At 37.0% G+C, this 24,566-nt stretch overlaps 2 protein-coding genes across 2 annotated transcripts; one reads left to right on the top strand and one right to left on the bottom strand.

The window, feature by feature from the left end:
- Positions 1-8,835: 8,835 nt before the first annotated feature.
- btla (B and T lymphocyte associated) lies at positions 8,836-13,297 on the bottom strand (the record flags this gene model as incomplete). The annotated part of the gene is made up of 4 exons (XM_079264094.1): positions 8,836-9,150; positions 9,236-9,270; positions 9,378-9,500; positions 13,204-13,297. Coding segments are annotated over 4 exons (567 nt in total), but the record flags the coding sequence as incomplete, so codon positions are not given.
- A 1,165-nt stretch (positions 13,298-14,462) lies between these two features.
- Positions 14,463-24,454, top strand: LOC306773758 (splicing factor U2AF 35 kDa subunit-like). The gene is made up of 8 exons (XM_079263658.1): positions 14,463-14,507; positions 17,934-18,021; positions 18,582-18,648; positions 19,737-19,786; positions 20,314-20,412; positions 20,503-20,636; positions 23,996-24,088; positions 24,173-24,454. Exons 1-8 carry the CDS (start codon positions 14,464-14,466, stop codon positions 24,273-24,275), a joined length of 678 nt encoding a protein of 225 aa, XP_079119784.1. The 5' UTR covers position 14,463; the 3' UTR covers positions 24,276-24,454.
- Positions 24,455-24,566: the final 112 nt, after the last annotated feature.

Below are 24,566 nucleotides of genomic sequence, written 5' to 3'. Positions count from 1 at the left end.
ATTTAAAAGAATCAAGCATTGTTTGCCCCATTAATCCTTCTATTATTGATGAAAACAAATGATGACACAAAGATGCAGTCAGAATATGAGTGAATAAAGGACAAGTATATCATGGTAGGTTATTACTTATCAGCATCCAGAGTACAAGATAGATACGGCTGAGATCAGGTTTCATACTCAACACAGAGGTTACCATCCACTTCTGATAAACCTGTACGCACAAACATTATGTCTATGTGTGGTTAACTAGTTCCTGTTTTTTTTTTTTTTTTTTATGACAGAGGTCTTCGGTGGATTTTTACTTCTGTTACAGTTTCCCCTGTAAGGACCAATTCTCTCATCATAATCATCGCTAAACAACAACCAACATTTTCAACACTCTTTTGACCTCAGTTGACCTGAAGTTACAAGATTGTGTCAGCAGGGGGGTTGCTGAGATATTTGTCTACTTAACTTCTCCATTAAAACAAAAGCCAGATGCAGAGACAGAATCCTGAAGTTAGTAGTTTTTTTATTTTGGCATAAATGGTCAGGGGAAGGGTTGGGTTGTGTGCGAGTAACGTGCGTGTGTGTTTTTAAGTGTGAAACTGTTTTTTGTTGTTAGGCATTTTGATATGCTTTTGGATGAAAAGTGCTATACAAATAAAGTTTTATTTGATTTCATCCATAAGCTGTTAACATTAACTTTAGTTTTGCACAATAACCCATCAAGTCATCACTTTACTAATTTCTAGATGAAACATGCTGCCATCCTCTGGTTTTCACTGAAAATGAAGTTGTTTTCCTTTACAACATAACCATTTGTATTTTTTCATGTGTTCCAGGCAAATTTATTCTGACCCATTATCACATCTTGATTCTGAAACTCAGTTCTGTTGTTGCATACATTCCATGCACCTGTGAAGATGTACCTAATTCATTTTGGGTATGTCATTTAAGGCAGGAGGCTGAAAAAAATAGGTTTTCTGATGAAGTGGTTAATAAGAGTTATGGGTATATAGTAAGTTTTAATTATTTACAGTGATTCATATTAAGAATCACAATCAATCAGTTTTTCATATAAACTTGGCACATAGAATAAGAAAATCAATATTTGGTTGTTACGATGCCCAGGTCTGGGTATCTTGTTTGTGTTTGGTAACAACCAGCAGAAAGAGAAAGTCTTTCAAGAGAAAGACTTTTTAGCTCAAGGTCAAACTGTGCCATAGTCAGTACCCACAATACCAACCAATACCTCATAAGTAACAGGATAAGGTTTTAATATCCCGGACGAGCCCCCATTAATATTTTAACCCTGACTCAGCTAGGGGAAAAGGGCAGCAAGATTAAAGACAGAAAAGTAAATGGTATAAAGAAAAGGTTTATTACTCAATCAAAAACAAAACCAGGGACAAAACAACCCTTAATGTCAGAAGCAGTTCTACACACTAAAAACACCACAAGCTGTTCCATAAGGCCCACTATGAGGATTTAAAGGCAGCTACAACCATAAGCCAGCAAGTCACCAAAACACCAAGCTTCAGATGGCAAGCTGCTCTAAACAACCACTGCTGCCCTGAATGTTCGTCAGCAACGCGGTTATGTAGCTCCAGCTGGACAGCAGAGGACTGGCCCAATCAAAGGCAAGGTATCACAGATCCAGCGAATAGCAGACAGGTGATGGCACAGTGGGTTGTGTGCTGAGGAGTCAGCATATTGCTTAGTTGTTACAAAACACAAATGTCCAGCCACAGGGTTCTAACATTGGTTGATTTCTTTTTTCCCTTTAATGACAGCAAACTGGTACTGTATTGTACATCTTTGGAAAGCCTGATTAGACACCTTTACATAGAGGTATAACTTTTAGGGTTCCTGCTTTAGTGAAATGGGAAACACAAATATGTGGATAGTACACTGTTTTGCATTGTAGTTTAATATTAGGTGCGCATGCAGTCTTCACCTGTTGAAGAAAAAATAATTTAAACATTCACGAGACAAGAAATATATAGTAATTTATTATTGATACAACAAAAAATACAGCCAGAGCGAAGAGACCATTCCTCGCCACACACACAGGGGAAAACGAAAAACATAAGGTAAAAAAGGGAAGAGAAACAAAAGGGTACAAATTAGAGTCCCAAAACTGATACTGTCGAAAAAAAGCCTCTGATTATTTCTCATCATTTTTGTAATGTCCTTTTCTACCTGGAGGTAGACTAAGACAAAGTTAAATCCTGCATGTTTGCTGTAAGAAGCCCCATCTGCTATTACTTTTGAAAATATTTATATTAAAAGTAAATTTATTATTAAAAATTAATCTTGCATGCAAGTCTTGTGCCTCAGCTTTATGAACGGGAGATGCATTTATAATGCCATCATGCTCTTAAGTTTTTATTGGGTAGCAGACCAGTTTTGCTGGTATGTTTTGCTGAAATAGTAATGGTGTGTTCGAATTAACTCAGAGGTCTGAAGTCACAACTGAGAATGACATCTCGGTCGGAAGACACGGACGTGTTAGCAACAGTTCCTAATGTTAGCAGAGAGACTACATCCATCACTTTTTTTAAGTGTTTGGACATTCACATAGTTTATAAACTTAATCTCTGTGTACAATTAAAAGTACATTTAGACATAAATGTATGCTTACTCTTGGTTTCATTCAACCTTGTTTTGTTGGCAGCCATCTTTACTAGTAAGCTTGGGATTAGGTGGGTCTGCACCACAGACTGTATATAAAGAGAGGTCTGCACCCTCTTTCCCAGTCAGGGCGTTCACATTGTGTTTTCAACTGGTAAATACTACAAATCAAGCACAGCATGACTAATGAATTTTTGTACTTCTTGTATTGCACCTTAAAGGTGCAGTATGTAACAAAATCAATGACAGAAAAATGTTATAGATCATTAAAAACTTTCTGTATTGGTATTTAATCATTTAACTAAAATACCTTTTGTGGATTTAATTCCTTACTATGAGCCATTTGTATCTTCTTGCCTTTGATCCACATATATGGAAGTTATTTTTGTGCCACCCTTTTTACTATGGTGTCTCTGAATGGACAAACAACTCTAAATGTAAAGGGAGAATCCTCTGTGCTCTAAAACTGCAGTATCAGCCTTGTTTAAGAGGACATATTTAGCTTTGTTTTTAAAGTAGTTACGTGTAGTGCAGCCATCGCTGCACCTGAATCCACTGAATGCACTCTCAGATGGAAACGTCATTTTGTAAGAATTTGGCCACTGACAGTCACCGTCTACTTACAATTTTGCGGATTAATACACCCCACATTTAATCATTAACTTGAATGATTCAAAGTATTCACTCTAAACATGTTTATTTCTGAATTTAATTAGCTTGAAACCAAAAGCTAAAACACAGAGAAGATTTTAAAGCCCTAACCCTAAATAGCAATAATTCTTGATGTTTTATGTTGTTCATAAAAACAAGTATTCTTTCTTTGATTACTTTTTAACCCTAAAGATATATTTTTAAAGGAAGATGTTATTTTTAGCCACATTATCTTGGCTAAACTGCCTATAGCCTAAAAATGAGCAAGTACAGCTAGCTCTGAGCACTGCTTTAACTATGTGCATAAAGTTTATTCTAGTTTTTAGACAAAAGGTGAGGTTAAATTGTGGCTTCCTGTCACTGTAGCGTTCACACACCCATCAGATACTGTCCAAAAGAAGAGAAATGTCTTTAAAAGACAGACAACCTAGTAAGACATGTCTGCAACAATTGTAGCCTAGACAGGAAACAAAAACATTTTGTCAAATTCTGTCTATATTCTTAGTCACATAGAAACACATACATTAAACAGCAGCATTAATCATGTGAAATAAATTTGTGTTGATTTACAAGAATGCAAAATCAGATGATGAAACTAACAGAAACACAATTATACAAAAATCTTCATTATAATAGATTTTACTTAGTCAATTCTGTCAGTAACAGCAAAGCTTATTGACCTGTGCTGAGTATGAAATTTAAAAAAAATTTAAAAACATGCTATTCTGTATTATAACATAACATTCAGCTCTTTTTTTAAAAGTCTTCATTTAAATGTTTTGTCCCATTCAGTCTCATTTATGAGAGACATGTTTTGGACTAACTAAAAATGTAAATAGCTTTAAATTGTTCTGATGGGATTGAGATGAACATCTTTGGATCTTGCTGATTGAGTAGTTTGACTACAGATCATTGTCATAGATGTGATGGAAAGCCTGGCGACTTGGATTGGATGAGTTCTTGGCTTCTCCTGCAAAGTGGACACAAACTTAGATCGGTTACGGTTCCCAAAAGATATAAAATTATATTTCCTACTGACTAGTGTTAGTGGTCTGTTGCTGTTAATTCTATTTTTTTTTTTAGCTTGAACTTTCCCCCTGTTTCGCATGGTTAAAGTTTTATATGTGCATGCAAAAATCAAGAAGCCTCACCTTTACGCAGGAACTTTGATATACCGCAGATAGCACTTACTATTAAGACAAATGCCACAATTCCAAAAATTCGATATATATAATGCCAGAAAGTGTACTGAGCTGATTGTCCCTCTGCAAGATCAAAAAGAAAAGAAAAAAATGTGTTTTAATGAAAAATCAAAGAAATATTTGAGCTGGAAAATGGTCAGTTGTTTTAGCTTGACCATACATCATTTTACTGCTTTTAAAGGAACAAAGAATGAACAGAAAGAGACCAAAGTCGTCTGAGAGCACGACAAGTGAACTAAGCAATGTTTTTCACACATTTAGGTCACACTTTATTTAATATTTAGCCAAAAATAGGGACAGAAGAAATGTTGCAGTATATTGCTTATATAAGTTGAGTAAAAAAAACATTTAACGCTTAATACCTTTTTGTGTTGTGCTATTTGTCGGTGAAACACTGGAACTTTCACTGTGACCTAGAAAGTACAGAACGTTACATCTTAGAAATATCTGGACTTTATTGTAAATTTCTATTTTTCTTTCAGTATTATATAAATGATTAATTGACACTCACCAGAAACATTGACCATGATGCCGAAACCCATATTGCCTGAGTACTGACATTGATACACACCTGCATCATCGTCAAGTATGGTTTTGAAAATCAAATATGCTTCCCCTTTAGACTGATCTAACGTCTTCCACTCTGTTTTAATGTGACTTTTGTTGCTGATGTTAAAAGAGAGACTTTCTTCAACTTTATACCAGGAGACTTTTGGTGGCTTGTTGTTGCAGAAAGTAACTGGGCATTTCAATGTGAGCTCTTGTCCAAGAGAGACTTTGTACATTGTGTGGCGTTGTACTTCAATTCCAGGAAAACATTCAGAGTCTTCACCTGCAGAAGAGAAATGAGGACAAAAGTTCAAATGAGACACTTTCACCAAGTTTTAATCTAAGATTTCTTCAGGAAAATGGCATGATGTAAAGGATTTGAGATTACCGGACACCCTTTTTTTCTACAGCATAGTAATCATATACTGGCAAACTGACCTAAATATGTTACAGGTAAATGCACAGGGTTTTCATGCTGCAGGTGGGCTCCTCCACATTTGGGTCAGCAAACCATCTGTGGTTTAAGCACAGTGTGACTTTGACTTCATTGCTACTTAATACAAATGATTGCAAATTAACAGTGTTAGATTGTGGATGTTTTAGTAAAGAATAAGAGACAAATCATATCCAAGAGGTTAATCTTGGGAAAAACAACAACTTAATTTGAAGACCTAGTCAGTGCAGACACTAAGGAGCCTACTTTTTCCTTCATAAAGTCAGAAAACAAAACAAGCAAAGCAGGTGTTCTCTTCATGGCGGCCCTTTTCGCATGCATGAGATTTACCTCATGATGTACACAATATGAATCATATAACAAATATATAAAACAGAAATGCAAAGCATGAATTAAAATTTACTATGTGGTGTCAAATACTCTTTGTCCAAATTCTGGTTTTGGACTTTTGTCTCCACGTTCAGCTCCAAGTTTTATATCTTAATGCTGTGTTGTCAAGTCTTTTACACATCTGTCAAACTATCAAGCCTTTAACCCATAAAGACCCAACCCATGAAAAAAATTAACAGATAAGTCTAAGTCCTTTAATATGAGGTCTTATTTATTCCTTAAAAAATGAAAATAATAATGTGCCTATTATTGGGGAGGATATTTACCATTTATTACTTTGTGATAGTAAAAATGTTTACAGTGAAACCTTCTGCTTTCTGGTGTCCATTAAGGGCCAGAAAACAAAAAAACATATTATATCCAACAGGATTTTGAGCAAAGTTTGTACCATAAAGTGATGCCAATTTCTCAGAAACTGCATATATCATATAAGTCATGTTGGGTACTTATGGGTTAATTTTTACATAATTAAAAATCAAGAGAAATTTGTTCTGATTTCTTTGTAAAATAATAGGAATATGATGCTTTTCTTTACAGAGGATTGAGATGTAAGCTAATCGTAACAATAGTTAGATGGTCATAACTGGAAACAGACTTGTGATGGTTTTAAGATTCACTATTGAAAATGTTAAAAGAATAAACTGTTGCTTGTGTGATATTATAACTATGTTTGAAATCTTTTCAACCCCTTTAACATTTAACAATACTAAAAGCACTGTGTAATTAATGCTTTTATAATTCATGACCAAAGACACAACGACCCAGACAGACCCATTCTGACCCAGTCAGAATGAGGGTTAAATAAGGATAATATAAGTGATAACTTACTATCAGCATCCAGAGTACAGATGAGTACCGCTGAGATTAGCACAAGAATGAAGACTTGTGAGCTGTACGGTTTCATGTTCGGCACATAAGCCATCCACTTCTGTTAAACCAGTGTGTCTCAGTATGTCACTTTATGTGTGGTTAGCTACTTCCTTCTTTTTTTTTTTTCGTTACAGTGTTTGGTGGATTTGAGATTTTGTGACACTTCTATTTCAGAACAAAAAAACATCACAAGAGACAGTTTAATATGATTAAACAGTTATGAATATACATTAAGTTTTGATTGCACACATATTACATTCTTTTCCTATCAAAGAACCACAATCACCAATCACAAAAAAGCATTAGTCATTCATAGAGGCATAAAATTAGTCAACAGCGGATATGTTACAAGTCACCATACAATCCACCATCATTGAAATCAGATGTAATGTTTGTCAAGAAAAAGTTCAAGTCACAGATGTGCAGTTGCACCACATCACAATTTTAGCGCACTTATTAGAAGGACACAAAACATTCAGAACAAAAAAAAGAAAACAATCAAAATTTTGTTCGTTAAGTGATGACCTCTCTTTAGTACAGAGTAAAAACCCTTATAGGATGATTTTCGCTCTTTGCCCAGCCTTGTTTTAGAGGATTAAAAGGCTTACTGAAAATGAAATAAAAACAAATATAAATACAGAACAATTTTGGTTTGATCAAGTTAAGCAGAAAATATAACATGATCTAAATTTGTCACAAATATACAATTTTATTTATTTGACTTGAAGGCCCTATATTTTTCTAGACTAGCTGGACTTGTTTTTAGCAGACATAGCTCAAACAAAAATTAAAAAGAAACATTTCTTGTTGAATACTTTTTAGCAATAATACACATTTGGTGTTATAGTTAAAGATTTATCCGGTTGACCAAAGGCAAACCACAGCACCCATGTTTTTGCTTGTGCTAGTAAAATTGTGTATCTAGTGTGTATTGGAGGGTACAAATGAGGCACAAAATTGAGTCAAGGTTCAATAATCGTTGGAATTTGTTCTGTCATGGAATTTGTGAAAGATTAAAAAACAGAATATTGTCGGCTTTATAATTTAACATCTAAAAGGCCTCCTGTGAGTGACTGAATCACAAGCTAACTAAGCTAGCAACCTCATCATTTCCAAACCCTTGTAGTTAAATTAAAAGTACCAACACTTCTAAGTTAATCAAATGACATTTGTCAATTAAATACAGATTTACAAGACAAAAATTAAATATTGTCTACTATAGTTGGTGGTTTTTTTGTTCTGTTTTTGTGACTTAGTTTGTTCTCGTAGCATGCTAGCGCCAACAGGAGCACATCATTGAGTGATAGCTTGAGCAGCTACAGAAGGGAGATATTTTATATTAGAAAAGCGAACTAATTATATTATAGCCAATTTCGTAGTAGAAAATAACTTTTTGTTTGTCGTTTTCTACTTGATTTAATGTGATTCGGTTTCCCCATTTCATCATGCATGAGAACGATATCACATGAATTTGATTGGAAAATATCAATCACATTATAAAAATGATACTTTTGGTTGGCATGGTGAGCGTTCCCATACAAACAAATAAAAGGGAAAGAAATAGTTTTCATACTGCAATATGACTCGATATTACTCTACTTTGATTAACAGCTCAGATCTTGTGTTAGTTTAAGTTTGGAAAGTAGTAAATTTAGAAAGTTAATTTTGTGGTTAATTTTGCCAAAATAATGAACATTTTTATTTTTATACCACACTTTTTACACCTTAAACATGAAAGGGAACTTACATGTTTACCTGTGGCTGGACTTCATAAGCCATTGTGGCACACTGCTTGTAATATTTACCACAAAGTGCTGGAAACCAAGCTAAAACTGGAAGTCAAAGATTTTACATCCAAAACTGAAAGAGAACAGTAAACACACAGATTAAATCAGGGCTAGTTTGTGCCTCATATCTTAAATCATGCTTTGAGTACACTAACTTGTCTACATTATGTTGTAATCAAAGAGCAGTGTTTACAAAACTGTAAAAAAAAAAAAGTGGGGAAAAAATTGTTTCTCTGTGCCAAAAGTTCATCTGGAGGAAATCCACCAGACTAAAATGTTCATCTGTGATCCTCTAGTGTGATCAGGATTGAATTCTTTATTTCACTCGTATAGCTGCGTACTCCGATTGCTCCTCCACTGGCCTTGGTTGTCGAGCGGGTAGCCTCTGTGGCAGGTCATGGTTGAGAGCAGCATACACAACAGAACCACCTTCCTCCACTTGTCTTTGTCTGTTTCTGTCTTGACGTATCTGATCATTAAGCCGCTCATCATCCCTGGAAGATCTCAACTCGTCAGGCTGCCTTGATGGCGATTTCCTCTGGGTAGACCTCCGAGATGGCGGCACGCAGGGGCTTCCTCTTGGTGAGAGGTGAAGTTTGACAGGTTGCTCAACCATGGGTATTGACATGTACTGTAAGAGTTTTTCAAATAAATATTACTGGAGGACCAACAATGGAAAGGGAGAGAATGTCAGCTTGAAATGTTTTCTGTCTTACTTGATTTTCAGACTGTGCTTCTGTCTTTGATTTTCCTGCAAGATGTAGTTTATTAATATTAGCAATGATAGTTTGTATTTTTATCACACAAAGTAGTTATTATGTAAAAATTAACTCCATAGAAAGGATTAATAAAACTCACCTTTGCACCCTTTCATAGCTATGATAGATATGATTATCACTACGATGACAAACGATGTTATCCCACCAGCACAGTACACATATATCAACTCATCTGTGTTTTCACCTTCATGGTCTGAGCTGCCTGCAAGAGGTTGGACACAAAACTGGATTAATATAGATGAAAGTGTCTGAGATGGAGGATTAAACAGTATGTTAGGTTTTATATCAACCTTTTTGTGTTGTGCTATTTGTCGGTGAAACACTGGAACTTTCACTGTGACCTAGAAAGTACAGAACGTTACATCTTAGAAATATCTGAACTTTATTTTAAATTTCTATTTTTCTTTCAGTATTATATAAATGATTAATTGACACTCACCAGAAACATTGACCATGATGCCGTGACCCATATTGCCTGAGTACTGACATTGATACACACCTGCATCATCGTCAAGTATGGTTTTGAAAATCAAATATGCTTCCCCTTTAGACTGATCTAACGTCTTCCACTCTGTTTTAATGTGACTTTTGTTGCTGATGTTAAAAGAGAGACTTCCTTCAACTTTATACCAGGAGACTTTTGGTGGTTTGTTGTTGCAGAAAGTAACTGGGCATTTCAATGTGAGCTCTTGTCCAAGAGAAACTTTGTACATTGTGTGGCGTCGTACTTCAATTCCAGGAAAACAATCTGAGTCTTCACCTGCAGAAGAGAAGTGAAGACAAAAATATACACAACAAATGAGAAATTAACAAACTCATGAGTGACACAACGAAACATATATTTCTGTTAATGACAGCTGAGTAGGATAATGCCCAACATTTGAATCCAAGATTTTATTTTTATTCATTGATTTGGTATGAAATGCTTTTAAAAAAAAATCAATAGATGATGGAGGTTCTTGCACCAAACCTGTGTTCAGTGAAACCCTGAAACCTTAAAAATAAAACTTTAACAGAAACAGAAATGTAACATTCAGATCCAGACCAGTCCAGGGTCTACCCTGCATCTCACCCAGTCACTACTGGGATAGGTTCCAGCGTTCCCACAACACAGAATTGGATCAAGCGGTTTGGAAAACAAATGAACATTCACATCCAAAATAATGCAAAACTAAAAGATGCACAACTCATGAGAAAAGTAAGTGAGATATAGAAACATGTGACGATGTTTCAGTTTTTGTAAACGGTAACTCAGTTTGCATGAAATCCAGCTGCGGGGGGAAGTGCAGCTGAACCCCACCCAAAGCAGACTGTCTCTGGGGGAAACTGAAAGCCACAGACCTCCATCACACCTTACACCTTGTGTCTGTGCACCAACACTGAACACATGTGTAACTTTTCTTAAATATTGTGTTATTTTCTCACCCTGGAAACCCTTGTGACCATCTCACAAGTTCACCATCCAGGATCTTTTATTAAATATAATCTGAAGTATAGTTGTATATTTGAACATTTACTGTACGCTTAAAGATGAGTAGAAGCTCATTGTTGTCCTGAAAAGTAAACATGTCTTTTCACATTTGTTATCCAAGACTTTTCAGTTAAACTAGTTGGTTTTTATTGTTCACTGATGTTAAGAATAAAGATTAATTTAGGCTTCATTTAATAAAAGAATGTGCTGTTAAATATCATCAAGCTTTATGTTTATTTTTCATATTCATTTTGTGCAAGTGCATATATAGAATTTGGGTTGATAGGAATATATACACTCATAGATACGCCTTGCTTTTGGATATTGTTTATAAATTATGAAGTTGAACTGAACTTGGACTTCTGTGTTCTTCACACTGAAAGAGCCGTCCAAAGAGCACCGCTCTTCAGCCAAATGTCATGTTTCTATAGTGTCCTGTGGCCAACCGTATGTTTCTTCAGTGCAAATGTGTATGGGTACATGTTAAGTATGTATGCATGTAGATACTTATGTATGTATAACAACATGTAAGCGTGTATGAAAAAGTAAAGTGGTATACAGTATATTTAGAACTGTAATGACACAGAGGTAGGGAAGAATTATTGTTGCAACATGGGTAGGGGATATTTGGTCATGGTTTGAGTTGAGTTGACCATACATACTTTATAATAGGAAATGCCATATAGTAAATTTTTCCTTTTTTTTTTTTTTTTTGTCAATTATTGGTTATATTAAAGACAAAACGGATTCAGAAATAGTACAGAAAAAACATGAGGCTACAACCTAAGATGTGTTTTTTCTTTTAGCACAAAAGAAAATTTTGCATTCAATACCAATGAAAGATAAAACAAACAAAATAAAATGTTGGATTGTTTGTGAAATTGTTGTGTTGTTGACTTGCGATGCTTTAAAAAACACCAAATAAATTGGTTAACAGTCAACAAGCGAGCAGCAGATCCACACTCTGCAAAAGTAATGTCTTAATGTAAAATTTTCAGCAATTTGTTCATATTCATAACCAAAACAAAATGCAACTGTACACATCCCAATATCCCTAAAAAAATGAAAAGATTCTATTCTGTAATTAAATGGCCCTTTCAGTTCTGAGTAATGCTGTTCGTATAATATTACAAAAAGACATGAAGAATCAGAGACACATCACCTCTATGCTTCTTAAAGATGGGGGACTATTCTGTTATCAAAATGTGAAATTATTTTCAGAAAACATGAACACAGAGGCTTGTTGACAGTGCACAGTTTTAAAGTTAGCATCAGTGATAAAACTGAGGAGTAAAGGTACTTTTAATGCCCAATATTATATGTAGCTAATAGATCAACATAAGCTGCATTTTGAACTAAAACTGATCAGCCTGTCGACCACTGAAACCTGGAGATGATAAAAACTATTAAATTAAACGCAACAGCCTCCAAACTAAGCTGCAATAGCACAGAATAGTATGAAAGCATCTGACTTTAAAACTACAACAAAATGACAACTGCAAATGATTGTAGTTGCTTTTTAGTTTAACTGTTTTTTTTTTTTGTTTTGTTTTGTTTTTTATCCAAATTTCAGGATCACTTTATTCATCAGTTTTGTTACATTCCACATTTTCACACTTGACTGTGGCCTTTTAAAGCTTCATTCCCACAGTCATTCTTCAGTATTGGACAAAGCACCTCTGCATTTTTCAGTAAAGAAGACATACATAACATACACACACACACACACACACACATATATATATATATATATATATATATATATATATATATATATATATATATATATATATATATATATATATATATATATATATAGTTACAGGAAATTAAATTAATTATAGTAAGTGTGACTTTCCTAACTTAAGCTCAGATAAAAAGATGCAGTCGATTAAAGAAAGTAATGAGTAATTTTTGGAACAAAAAAACAATGTTTAATTTGATTGATGTCAGAAATATTTCTGCCTTGTTTTCATTCATATAAGATCTGTTTCCATCCAAGGTTTCATGTATGACAGCACACACCGTCTTATGGAAGAAATTATCCAAATGTTGCGTTTTATAATCTGAAAGGTACGCATTTCCAAATGAACAGATCTCTTGATGTGAATCAAATTGTCCTTTATTTGTGTTCAACTTTCTTTGACAAGCAAAACTTGATCAACTTCTACTTTAAACTAACAACAATTTAGTTTTGGATGTAACACTGGTTCTGCCATTAAAGCTCATTTTACTGACATTCTGTTTTCATTGTGGATGACAACACAGTGACGATATCATGTTAGAGTTCATGACTTCTGCAGATCCCAAGTTTAACCTTTACAGCAGAATTTAGTCAGTGGTCACAAAGAGCTGACTTCTGTGTGTAAAGCAGAAAGAAAATTAAGTCTGTGTAAATACTGAGAAAGCACAGTTTGCAGAAAAATGCACTTACTGTCAGCTTTCAAGGTGAGAAACAGGACTGCCAAGATGGATACATGAAGGGCAGTCCGGCACTGGTGAGGCCTCATGATGCAGCAACTCAGAAAATGTCATAATCCAGTCGCTGTTGGTTCAAGAAAGAAATGCTCCACTAAACAGATGATCACCTGACTAACTAAACAGAAATGATTAAATCAGAGCTGGTGAAAACACTCTGCTTCCTCTTTCTACTATAATTGTACTCTTCCTCCAACAGTACTGCTGTTGCTTTCCCCTACACAGGTAAGATGAGTGTAATTCTGGTGGAACTCACTGCAGCCTGGTGGGTGATCTCTCTTCTGCAAAGTCCAATAATGTAAAACATTTCAAATCAGGGGGTTCCCACTTTATCCCTCCTCAGCAAAAAATTCATCTTGTACTGAAATCTCACTCACACACTTTAAAAAAAAAAAAAAAAATTCCGAGATGTTGTTTTAGCCTATGCACCTTGACGACTCCTTCATCACTTCTTGGCAGTATCTGTGGTTTGTCTTCTTCAAGCAGACTTCCTCCCTCTCTGTTTTCCTTTCATGTTTGCCTCTGCATCTCCTGCAGACTTGTGCGACCTTCTGCAGAGCTCTGTGGGTTCATTGTAGGATCTATAGAACTCTGATGAGATGAGATGAAGATACTGCGGCCTCTTTAAAAGCTTAAATACCCGCTATGTTGGTATGTTGTGTGGTTATTGTAATGCACTATTACCAACTCGTGGACTGTTATGACATGAATCAGCTTGTTTCTAGTTTTATGGCTGTAATGTGGTTTGGATCAATGGACAGGTTGTTCAAGTAACTTCAGGCTCTCCAGCTAAAACTTTTAACTGAATTAAATCTATTAATTGTAACTCTCCCGAATTGTGCCATAAACATGCGAAGAACATCACAAAATGCGCTGGATAAAAATAGTAGCATGTTTATAATGTTTTATGGTGGTTTCCGCTAGAAGGAAAAGTATCTCACATATCTATAGATGTTTGAGATACATAGTTTTGCCTTTACATAGATGTGTAGCTAATACTGAGATGTTTTGTAAAACAACACTTTATTAAAGTGATAAATGTAAGAAAGAAAGTTTTATATAATTTTGCGAGCGATATGTAATTTTTAACTATTCTAGGTCTACAGCGCCGTTACCAGGTTTGTGAACGTAAGTACAAATCAACGCTCAACTACCACTGCGCAGGCGCTGTCTTTTACGTAATGACGTACTTGAAACCGTCTGAGACGGAGCGAAAATGGCGGAGTACCTGGCATCCATTTTCGGCACAGAGAAAGACAAGTAAGTTTTATGCAATATTACCACAAGTGTTACCCCAAATATGTCTTTTACTCAGAGCTATTTTACCATGGTTGATTTTTTGTCACCTGCTGGGACTCAGCTTGATGGCGAAGTACTGTTCAAGTCCCAGTCATGCTTATATTAGCATGAGGAAGCTAACAGTCGGCTAACGCGTTGAATGAAACTCATGAAGTCTCACTAGCTTGTGTGAATTTACTCTTTCTTTTATGTTTGCAGCCAGATATTTAAAATATCACCATTTTAACGTCTTGTCAGTTTTGTGATTAACTTGCAAACGTTTGGAGTATTTACAGGGTATATTAGTAGACAGTCGGATAACATGTAGCTTGTTAGGCTAACGTTAGCAGAGGACCCGCTCTGCTAGGCGGAGTGTTTTGTTCTATTTCGCCAGAAGAGAGCAGCAAAATGCATCTTCTACTCACAGGATGGTAGTTTTTATACTGCGCTTTTATAATAGCAACTTTATGACGGCCCTTGTGTCAAATATAGAGTTGATTAGTGGCATTAAAACGACTCAGCTCAACTTAATAGGTAAAAAAAAAAAAAAAAGATCAGTATGTTGCATTCATTTTTATAATTTTTTTTCATCCTTATGCGGCATAAAAAGTATATGAGATTTATCTGACAATATATTTAAATGTCATGTTCTCAGACAAGTCAGTGAGAGGGAATCCTTACATGATTCATGGGTTTATTTAACTTAATGCTGCTTGTTTTTGTTTTTTGTTTTTTAAAGCTGAATTTGTTTACTAAAACTTGGTTGTCATGAAACATAATTAAACTTAAAATACTAAACCTTACAAGACATTAATTGCAGATAACAGATTGTCTAATCCCCAATGGTAAACCTGCCCCTCGGTACACCTAGAATAGGACAAGTATGTTGACTTATTTCAGATAGCAAGTTTGTGATCACCAGACATGTCATGTGTTTTTGCCCACTTGTTAAATCTCGTTCACCAAAGGCTCTTACATTAATCTTTGTGAGAGCTAAACCAAATACTAACTCTGTGCCATTCTGTGATGAAATGCTGAAAAGAGTATGTGTATCTTAAAAGGAGACTTGTTTGCAAAAGTCATTTTGAAAAAGGCCATGAGTCAAGGTTGCAATGCAGAGATTATATGACCTTTCCAATCAACTGCCCATGGTTGAGTTTGGGATTTTTAAATAAGGGCTGAGAGCACAACAAAAACCGAACAGTTTCAAAGCAGTTTAAACTATCTTGCTTTCAGTCTTTGCAATCTAAAATGCTAATTATAAGTTTGTTTTGAGTCTACTTAATTAAAACCCAGTGTGTGAGGATTGCTCCCATCTAATGGTGTTCTCATTGAATGCAAACAACCAAGTCAGCCTCTCCGGTTCCTTGCTATTAAAGCATGTTATTACCACTACCGAAGCAGCAGAAAGTCACAAATTGGAAAATGTCAACATCTTGCACAAGTTGGAGTGTCCCAACAGGTGATGATGTACAGAAGGACACATAAGTCTTTATTGTTATGGATGCCATTAAGTTGCATGTAAGCCATGTATTTGGAACCAAGCTACTGCTCATAGCTAATGTCACAGTGTGATTTTAAGGGGGGAACATCAAAAAAGAAGCAAAACTTTTCTTCTCCCACTTCTCCCCCACTGATTGGGACTAGATGAAGGAAAAGGTTTGCCGCCGCCAATAAAACACAGCAGAAAAGGATGTAAACGACTAAGATAAAGATAAACATTTGGCGTTACTTTATACAGAGGCATGAAGCTGTCATGCAAATTAAAAAATGGGACTACATCATGTTATAACGAGATACTATCAAATTATCAAATTGTAAAACTTTTCACATTATAACTTTGTAGGTTTTACGTTTTTACAATGAAACTATGACATTATAACGTGCTATGGTTTTTGTTTTTATTTTGATCACAGCTCAACGTATCTGTAACGTTGAATATAATAAAAACTAAACTGCTTCTGGCAGATCATGACTATGGTAAATGAAGCCAAACAAAAACAAATGAAACTACAACTGTTGTGTTGTCCTGAGCAAAAGCATAAATATTAAACACCACAGAACTGTGAATTACACGGTTAAAAGGTGCTTTAAAACCATGTAGTGCACAGATCCAAGTTTTTATCCCACAACATTTGCTAAATATGTTCAAGTATAGGAACTACTTTATGTTGACCTCTGGACTTTTTATGTTAAACAACTTGTGAAAGCAAACTGATCTGAACCACTTGATTAATGTGTTGCTGTGGTGACGCCCGTTACAGAGTGATATAACAGTGATTAAACTTGCCAAACTACATGTGCGTATAAACAAAAATAAGGCAGGTCAGTCGCCGTGTTTTGCTGACCTTAAACAGTGCCATGGATGATAGCGAGTACACTTAGGGATTTAATGGGTTGGCGCAGATGCAATGTGGCAAAAAATACATGTAAATTTAGGATAGAACCCACACAGTTTTAATACATGTGGCTTTTAATCTCATCTTGATGATTTACCAGGCGTTGACGTGATTAACACAATGAGCCAAATAAAAGCATTGTTAAAAAAAAACTATAAATATTTTATTTTAGGTTGGGTCAACCATTTAGGATCCCAGAAAACTTTAAATGTCTGTCACCTTCTTTTTGATTAACAATTATTTTGATTAATTAACTTAACATTATTAACAATATTAATGCTATGCTTACAGCGAGTGATCCATGGTTATTTGCATGTACTTTGATCTTTGAATTTACTGCCTCTGTAAATCCAAAATCCTGGTAGATTTTTATTTATATGTTGATGTTAAAAAGTGACATTATTTAGAAAACTCATTTATTTGAATAATGTCTGGTTACTTAAGAATCATGCTGAAGTTGCCAGCTAGTTAGTAAGTGGGGAAACTGTGACCAGTGATCCTGATCAGACGGATGCTGCTGATTCATGAAGACCTGCATCAGTCCTGTTTGCTTCAGTCTCAGGTTGAACTCCCCGTCCAACTTCCTGTGTTTCATTTTAATATCTGCAAGGGAAGAGAAGCTTTTTTTACATTGTCCTGCCATTTACAGTCGTTATCGCTGGATCTGCGATCATTGCCGGTATAATCAGATCACATTTTCACAGCACCATAGCAAAAGAAAATAAGCCAGGAAAATTGCTCCTTTATCGGTATATTGTCTCACCCTCTGATCTGAAGGCAGTTTCACTTCAGAGATCTGGGAAGAAAATCCCTGAAACAAGCCCAGTATGAAGGTTTTGGAAATTTGTGTCCACAAATGTCTCTGCTCCACATGATTTCTGGTGCTTCTCTGAAAGCAGCTTTTGTTTTAATAAATAATAAATGCAGCGTTACCAGCAGTACTGTTTAGCAGAACCTTTAAATCGGCTGATTTCATGTGTATGTGCTGACAGCATTACTCCTTTTCCAGGGTGAACTGCTCCTTCTACTTCAAAATCGGAGCTTGCAGACATGGAGATCGCTGCTCGAGATTGCACAATAAACCAACTTTCAGCCAGGTGGGTTGCTGTCCTTTTAAAAGTGAGTTTATTCCACTAGTTTGGCATTCAGCCGCCGTCTTCAAGCTTGTTTCATCTTCTCCTGTGCAGTGGCCGTCACAAACTTATGTCCATTTCTCATCAGTTCTGAAAAGTTAACATCCTTCATACCTGTATGAGTATCAAGGATACAGATCGTCCTGCTCACAATGTCCTGCAACACAAACATGTTGCTTAATTCATTTGTTTAATTTGGGTTTGATTTTTCGTTTGATTTTTACCTCTTGTTCCCACTTGTTTTTTTTTGTTTTTACATGTGCTTCCTGAACTTAAATCCTAAATATTTTCCGGTGAATAAAACCGAACCAGTCTGTATGTGGGACTGCTGTTGCAGCAGTTTGTCATCGCTACAGTAAAACTGCAAGTTATGATGCACACAATACCCGAGCTACAGGCTGGGACGTCAGTAACATGTTCTGATCCTCAGATTTTCGTGCTTCTTAGTAAACACCTGCACTGTCGTGTCTGCACTAGTATCAGGATACTCAGGATTCTCAGATCTGTTTTTCTGTGTTCTGCAGACCATCTTGATTCAGAACATCTACCGCAACCCCCAGAACAGCGCTCAGACGGCCGACGCTTCTCGTTGTAAGTGGAAAATGTGCCAGCAACTTCACTTTGTTTGCATAAAGCAAGTTCTACATGAAAAGAGTTGTAAAAGCCTCTTTTAGTCCATTTAAACAGAGATCTGTCTAAGTCCACATTATCTTCCCAGAACTGCTGCTTATAGCTGAGCCTTGATATGGATTCATGGGCCATTAAACACTTGTCTGACCAGATATACAACGCAAACAGAACTTAAAGATTGTGCTGATCAAATGCCTTCGACTTTAAGAGCTGAAGCAGAAAATAAAAGAAAATTCCAGCTAAAATTCAGCCTTAACTTTTATATTTCTGCCTATAAAAAGCTGTTTCACAAAAAAGTACTGGCTATCTACTAAATAGTAAAGGATGTAAAAAAATCTTCTACATAAGTGATATTATTGCAAACTTCATTTGTTACTTAGCAGGATCTCAGCACAGCAAGCATGTAATCTCTGTTTCTTCCCTGGCTCTGCATTCAGTCGGGTTTTATATCACAGAAGCTTACATTTTGTGTTTCAGACCTTTTCTCTGTTGAACATTTGCCTTCATAACCTTGAAAACATCCCAGTCTGATGATGGCTTATACTGTAAGTTCCACCTTGATTTGCAGGACCCTCCAGCTCAGACCGCCCTTAATTCATGCAATCACACCAGCCCGAATCCATGTGGTTCACTGTGCATGTCCTTCAGAGATGCCCAGCACAGCTGGTTGTTCCCTGCAGTTAGAATAAAAGGCCTCCTGGTGTTGTGATGCTTTGGACTGGAACTTACAAATATGATCATTGATTCAATGTCATGACCCACATCTGTGTACAGAGTTGCACAAACAGCTTCGTAAAGGAGGTCAAACATTGGCAAATGTTATTTGAAACTCGAACCCCACAGTCTAGGGGAAGACTTTGAGGGGTCAACTTTAGTTCTGATTTCTGTGAAAGGGGCTGAATTTATTTCAGAGCAGCCAATAAATCCTAAAAACCACATCTTATCGTTTACAGAAGCAGCTTTAACAGTGAGACGTTACAGTAATAGTTAAATCAGTCTCTGTGAAGACTTGCATCACCTCTGAATGTCTGGTTTTTGGCATTTTCCAGGTGCCGTCAGCGATGTGGAAATGCAGGAGCATTATGACGAGTTCTTTGAGGTGAGCGACCTTTTTGTTCCAGATTTGGCACAATGTGACATCAAAGTTTATCTGCTTTTTTTTTTTTTTTTTTTTTTTTGTAAACTTCAAAACGTCAAAACTTCAGCGACAGCGGCACGTAATTGTTGATGCAAGCATAATTCGTCTGTTTTGGAGCCAAAATTATAGCAGCAGTTTTAACTGTCCCGTACAGAAAGTTTGGAGTATTAAATCTGGCTTTTAGATCTTAAATACAGTTTTGTTTCATTACATTTCTAAGCTGTGTGAAGAGTTTGGTGTGTGTGTTTGTTTGACAGGATTTAGTATTTAGAGTACGACTCACCATTCTGTTTAGCCTGAACTTGTCACACAGAATTAACATTAGTTTTCTTTAGTTCTCATCATAAGTTTAAACAACACTTCTTCTGGGTTTCCCCCCCAGGATGTGTTACACTCAGGTAACAGATTTCCTGGTTAACACTTTGTATTTTTAAAGCGAGAGCCTGTTTGACAGGTTAGTTGTCATTTTCTTTTTATTTCCTACTCAGGAAGTGTTCACAGAGATGGAGGAGAAATACGGAGAGGTGGAGGAGATGAACGTGTGTGACAACTTAGGCGACCATCTTGTCGGCAATGTTTATGTGAAGGTAGGTGGCGATCTCGGCGTATTTCAGATTAAAAAGAATTTATTTGGCGTGTTTAACAAGCTGCCACTTGTGACATTTTTTTGCATAAAGTTTCGCCGTGAGGAGGATGCAGAGAAAGCTGTAATGGACCTTAACAACCGATGGTTCAACGCCCAACCAATCCACGCAGAACTCTCCCCAGTCACTGACTTCAGGGAAGCCTGCTGTCGCCAGTATGAAATGGGGTGAGTACCAGGAGCTAAGCTCATGACTAAGACTTCATTTTCATGATTTATATTAACCTGCAGAGCAAATATCTTATGACTTGGTCCGATTGTCCATTTATAAAACCGTTCAGCTATAATATGTGAAAAACTTAGAAATAAGCAACTAATGTTTTTTTTTTTAATTTCATCATTAAAACAAAGATTTCATAGTTTAGCCACTTAAAGCTGGGGTAGGTAATGTTGGGGAGCTAGCAAGATGTGAAAGATGCACCCTGTTTTGGCTCCTCCCCCTCTGGTTTTTCTCCTTGCGTGATCCGAGGCTTTTGTAGTTTGCAGCTTTTTCCACCAACAATTTTCTTTTTTCTCAGCTGTTTAGCAGGAGGAAGCAAATAAACCGAGCCGGGTCGGGAAATCATTCATGCCATGTTTATCTTCTTCTCCGGTTTCTTCTTCACTACTCTGTATTTTCTTCTTAACACGCTGTTTATATGCAGGGTGTGGCAATCAGGTAGAAGCTTACGAAATATAAGAAATGAACAACTCCATTTCAGTCTGAACATTTGGATTGGTCAGAGTTTTTAGAGATTTACTGTAAACTGAGGGGTCTAACTATATTTCTCATTGTTCATGATTACAAAATGTACAGACTATCTGGACGAGGAACCACTCCACCCAGAGTAAAATGTCTCTGAGCAAGATTACCTAAACCAGCTTTTAAAAGTAGTTTGCATTATGACTATCAGCAATGTGTACAACACCAGTTAAAAACATTGGCATGATGTGCAAAATGTTATTAAGACAAAGAGTTAATTGTAAAAATCAGTGATATTGTGGTTTATGACACAGGCGTGTCGACAACTGATATTTAATCACAACAGAATATGTTGGCAGAAGAGCATTTTACAGTTTACTTTGATAGCAGGAACCTGGCAGAAAATTAGACAGGGATTTGAAAATTGTTTCATTCTGGTGGCGTATTTTGCCATAATATTCCAAAAATTACATAAAATCAGGTGAAGTCTTGTCCAATAAGAAAAGGACTTGATACCTTGTGAATCAGAATCAGAGGGGTTTAGTTTTATGGGAGCAGCTTCAGCTTGTGGTTTATCTGATAACTTTCATCAGCCCTGCTCTATACAGACAGAATCCTGAAATGTGGCATCAGCTAATGTTCAGGGTATGTATAGTACCATCTTCAAACCCACATGTCCAACCTTGAAGCAGATGGGCCACGGCAGCAGAAGACTACATCTGGTACCAATTGCTGTCAGCCAAAAACCAGAAAATGAGGCTTCAGTCCAAACAGTCCCACCAGAACTGGACAACAGAAGATGGATCCTGGTCTCTGACCAGTCTCTCTTTCATCTGCAACATTCAGGATCAGAATTGGTTGGAAACCACATGAAAACATGGATCCTTCCTGACAGTGGTGGTGTAATGGAGTGGGAAATACTTTTAAGTACCAACTGGGTATTATTTAACCACCACGGCCTACCAGAGTATTGCTGCTGACCCTGTCCATCCCTTTGTGAGCACAGTGCAGCATGTTCTGATGGAAACTTCCAGCAGGATGACGCAGCATGTCATAAAGCTCACATCATCTCTACCTACTGTACTGCATCGGCCTCCACTGTCACCAAGTGGCAGACCAGTGGAGCCGCTTTGGGATGTGGTGGAACGGGGGGATTCTTACCATGGATGTACAGCTGATGGATCTGCAGCAACTGTGTGATGCTGTCGACACAATATGGACCAGAATGAATGTTTTTGACACTTACTTGAATCTATTGCACCACATTAAGGCAGATCTTAAGGTAAAAGGAGGTTGAACCCGGTACTAGTACTGGCGAGGTGTACCTAATAACGTGGTTGGCCAGTAAGTGTACAGTAGATTACACCTACATACAGCACTGCATGTCAGAAATGCAGCGGTCACAGCCCTGCGATGTGTTGGTGGTGTTTTGGCTGATTGAGGAATGCCTGAAAGCCCCCACTGTGTTTTACTGGCTCCTCTAGGAATGTGTGTGATCCCTCACATATGGAGCGGGCTTGTGAGATTAAACCGAGCACTTCAGGGAAAACTTTTAAAACTGACATGATTAGTGCTGCACTGACAAGGCAGTTTTTGTATTTTTCAACGCAGTAACCCTTGTCTAAAGCGTAGCTGTGCCTGTAGACCTGGTAGTATGACACCAGGCTGCTGTTCTTCCAGATGTGCAGCTCCTAACTAATGAAAGAGATCTCTAGCGTTAAGCAGTCTTACCATATTACCATGCTGCTACTCTTTGGGTTCTCCAGGAATGATGAGCTTTACTGTTGGAACTTTCTATTAATGTAGCCCGACGCAGTAAAAGTGTTGTACACAGATAAGCACTATCATGGAGCCTGGACCTACTGAGTTATTTTATGAGTGCTTATGTGACACCTAATCATCATGCACTTTACAAACACAAGTAGTCCTCAGTTGCACTTGCCTTCCCTCTAGACTGTTGTTGTACAAAGCATTTTATGTCCACTCTTATGGAAACTTGATAGGTTAAAATGTAACGTTTTTTATGTGGAAATGATTTGATTTAGTGTTTATTTAGCCGTTTTATTTGTCATGCAGAAATAAAACATCTGTATTTTGTGTGTTTTCTCGTATTTGCAATAAAAAGAGCATTAAAAAAATAAGTCATTTTAGAAGATATTTGATAATCCAGCTGTGCTGTTGATGTAGAAACTCAACTGTCATTTACCAGTACATGGAAATTAGTCTGAGGTTGGCAGGATGTTGGTTATTGGGACGAAATTCTGCCCTGCAGCGGATCAAGCCATGACAGAGCTTCACTGTTCACCTTCAGTTCGGGTCGGATTACCATGCGGATAGTGTGCAACCTGCCTGAATCTGCTGCTTTCAAGGGAGTTTGCAAATGAACTGAATGATTTCATTACTGTGCCACTTGGGCGCAGTGTCGACTAATGTGACCGTCCCCAAGAGAACTGTCCATATGGGACACAGCGAATCTTCCCTGAGCTGCACTCAGCCTGTCCTTCAGCAAGACGCTGAAACTAGCAGCTGCGCGGGTGCTGTGTGAACTCCTACGTTTTTATTTAAAAACAAAGATAAGCTTTGTCCTCCCCAGTGGGAGGAACTTTCTGATACTTCATCTGAGCCCTTCAGGGATTTTCCATTGGATCCTGTTTGTTCCTCCAGTGATAGGACGCCCTGAGCATGGAGGGATATAAAGATTAGGTGTTCTGCTTGGTGGGCTGGCGTGCTCTTCACTATGTATAGCTAAGAGCCAACTTTTTTTGTGGCAGGTAGCCATCTTATGCAAGGAAGTTTTTGGGTTTTTTTTTCTTCTTTTAACCGTTGATGTGCCATTTGTCTGCAGAGAGTGTACCCGAGGTGGCTTCTGCAACTTCATGCATCTGAAACCGATCTCACGGGAACTTCGAAGAGAGCTTTACGGTCGCCGCAGGAAAAGGTACAGAAGTTTCTATAGAGAAAAACTAGAATGTTTTGAAATCATTTTCAGCTCCTAACTGAATCACTTCAACTCTCCCTACAGACATCGCTCACGTTCCAGGGAACGACGCTCCCGCTCCAGGGATCGGCGACGGGACCGCGAAAGGCGGAGGTCGAGGGACCGAGAGCGTTCTGGAAGATTCTGAAATTAGCCAAGACTGACCCACCAAACCCCTCCTCCCCCTCCCCAGCAGTCATGACAAAATCACTTTTTTTGTTTTTCTTTTCTTTTTTTGGGTGAATTGTCAAAAGTGTTCTTTTCTTTTATTCCCTTTTTTAAGACAAGCTTGTGTCGCTTTCTCAATAAAACAGATTTGTAACTGCACTGTCATGACTTGTTTACATGAACATCTTATTTACATGTGCAGCTTTAAAAGGAGGTTTGGTAACGGTGTGACATTTTATTGAAACAGATTGGACATAGTCATAAGGGCCCA

The sequence above is a fragment of the Telmatherina bonti genome (assembly GCF_933228915.1).
Source record: "Telmatherina bonti genome assembly, chromosome: 24".
NCBI classification, from domain to species: Eukaryota; Metazoa; Chordata; class Actinopteri; order Atheriniformes; family Telmatherinidae; genus Telmatherina; species Telmatherina bonti.
Note: the sequence above shows the minus strand (reverse complement) of the source record. Positions and strands in the feature narration are given on the sequence as shown.

Bases quoted from the DNA above. Each gene is read 5' to 3' on its own strand.
- LOC306773758 (XM_079263658.1), top strand. From the start codon at position 14,464: ATGGCGGAGTACCTGGCATCCATTTTCGGCACAGAGAAAGACAA. The intron at 14,508-17,933 runs GTAAGTTTTATG...CTCCTTTTCCAG, and splicing joins TTCGGCACAGAGAAAGACAA to GGTGAACTGCTCCTTCTACT. The intron at 20,413-20,502 runs GTAGGTGGCGAT...TTTTGCATAAAG, and splicing joins TCGGCAATGTTTATGTGAAG to TTTCGCCGTGAGGAGGATGC.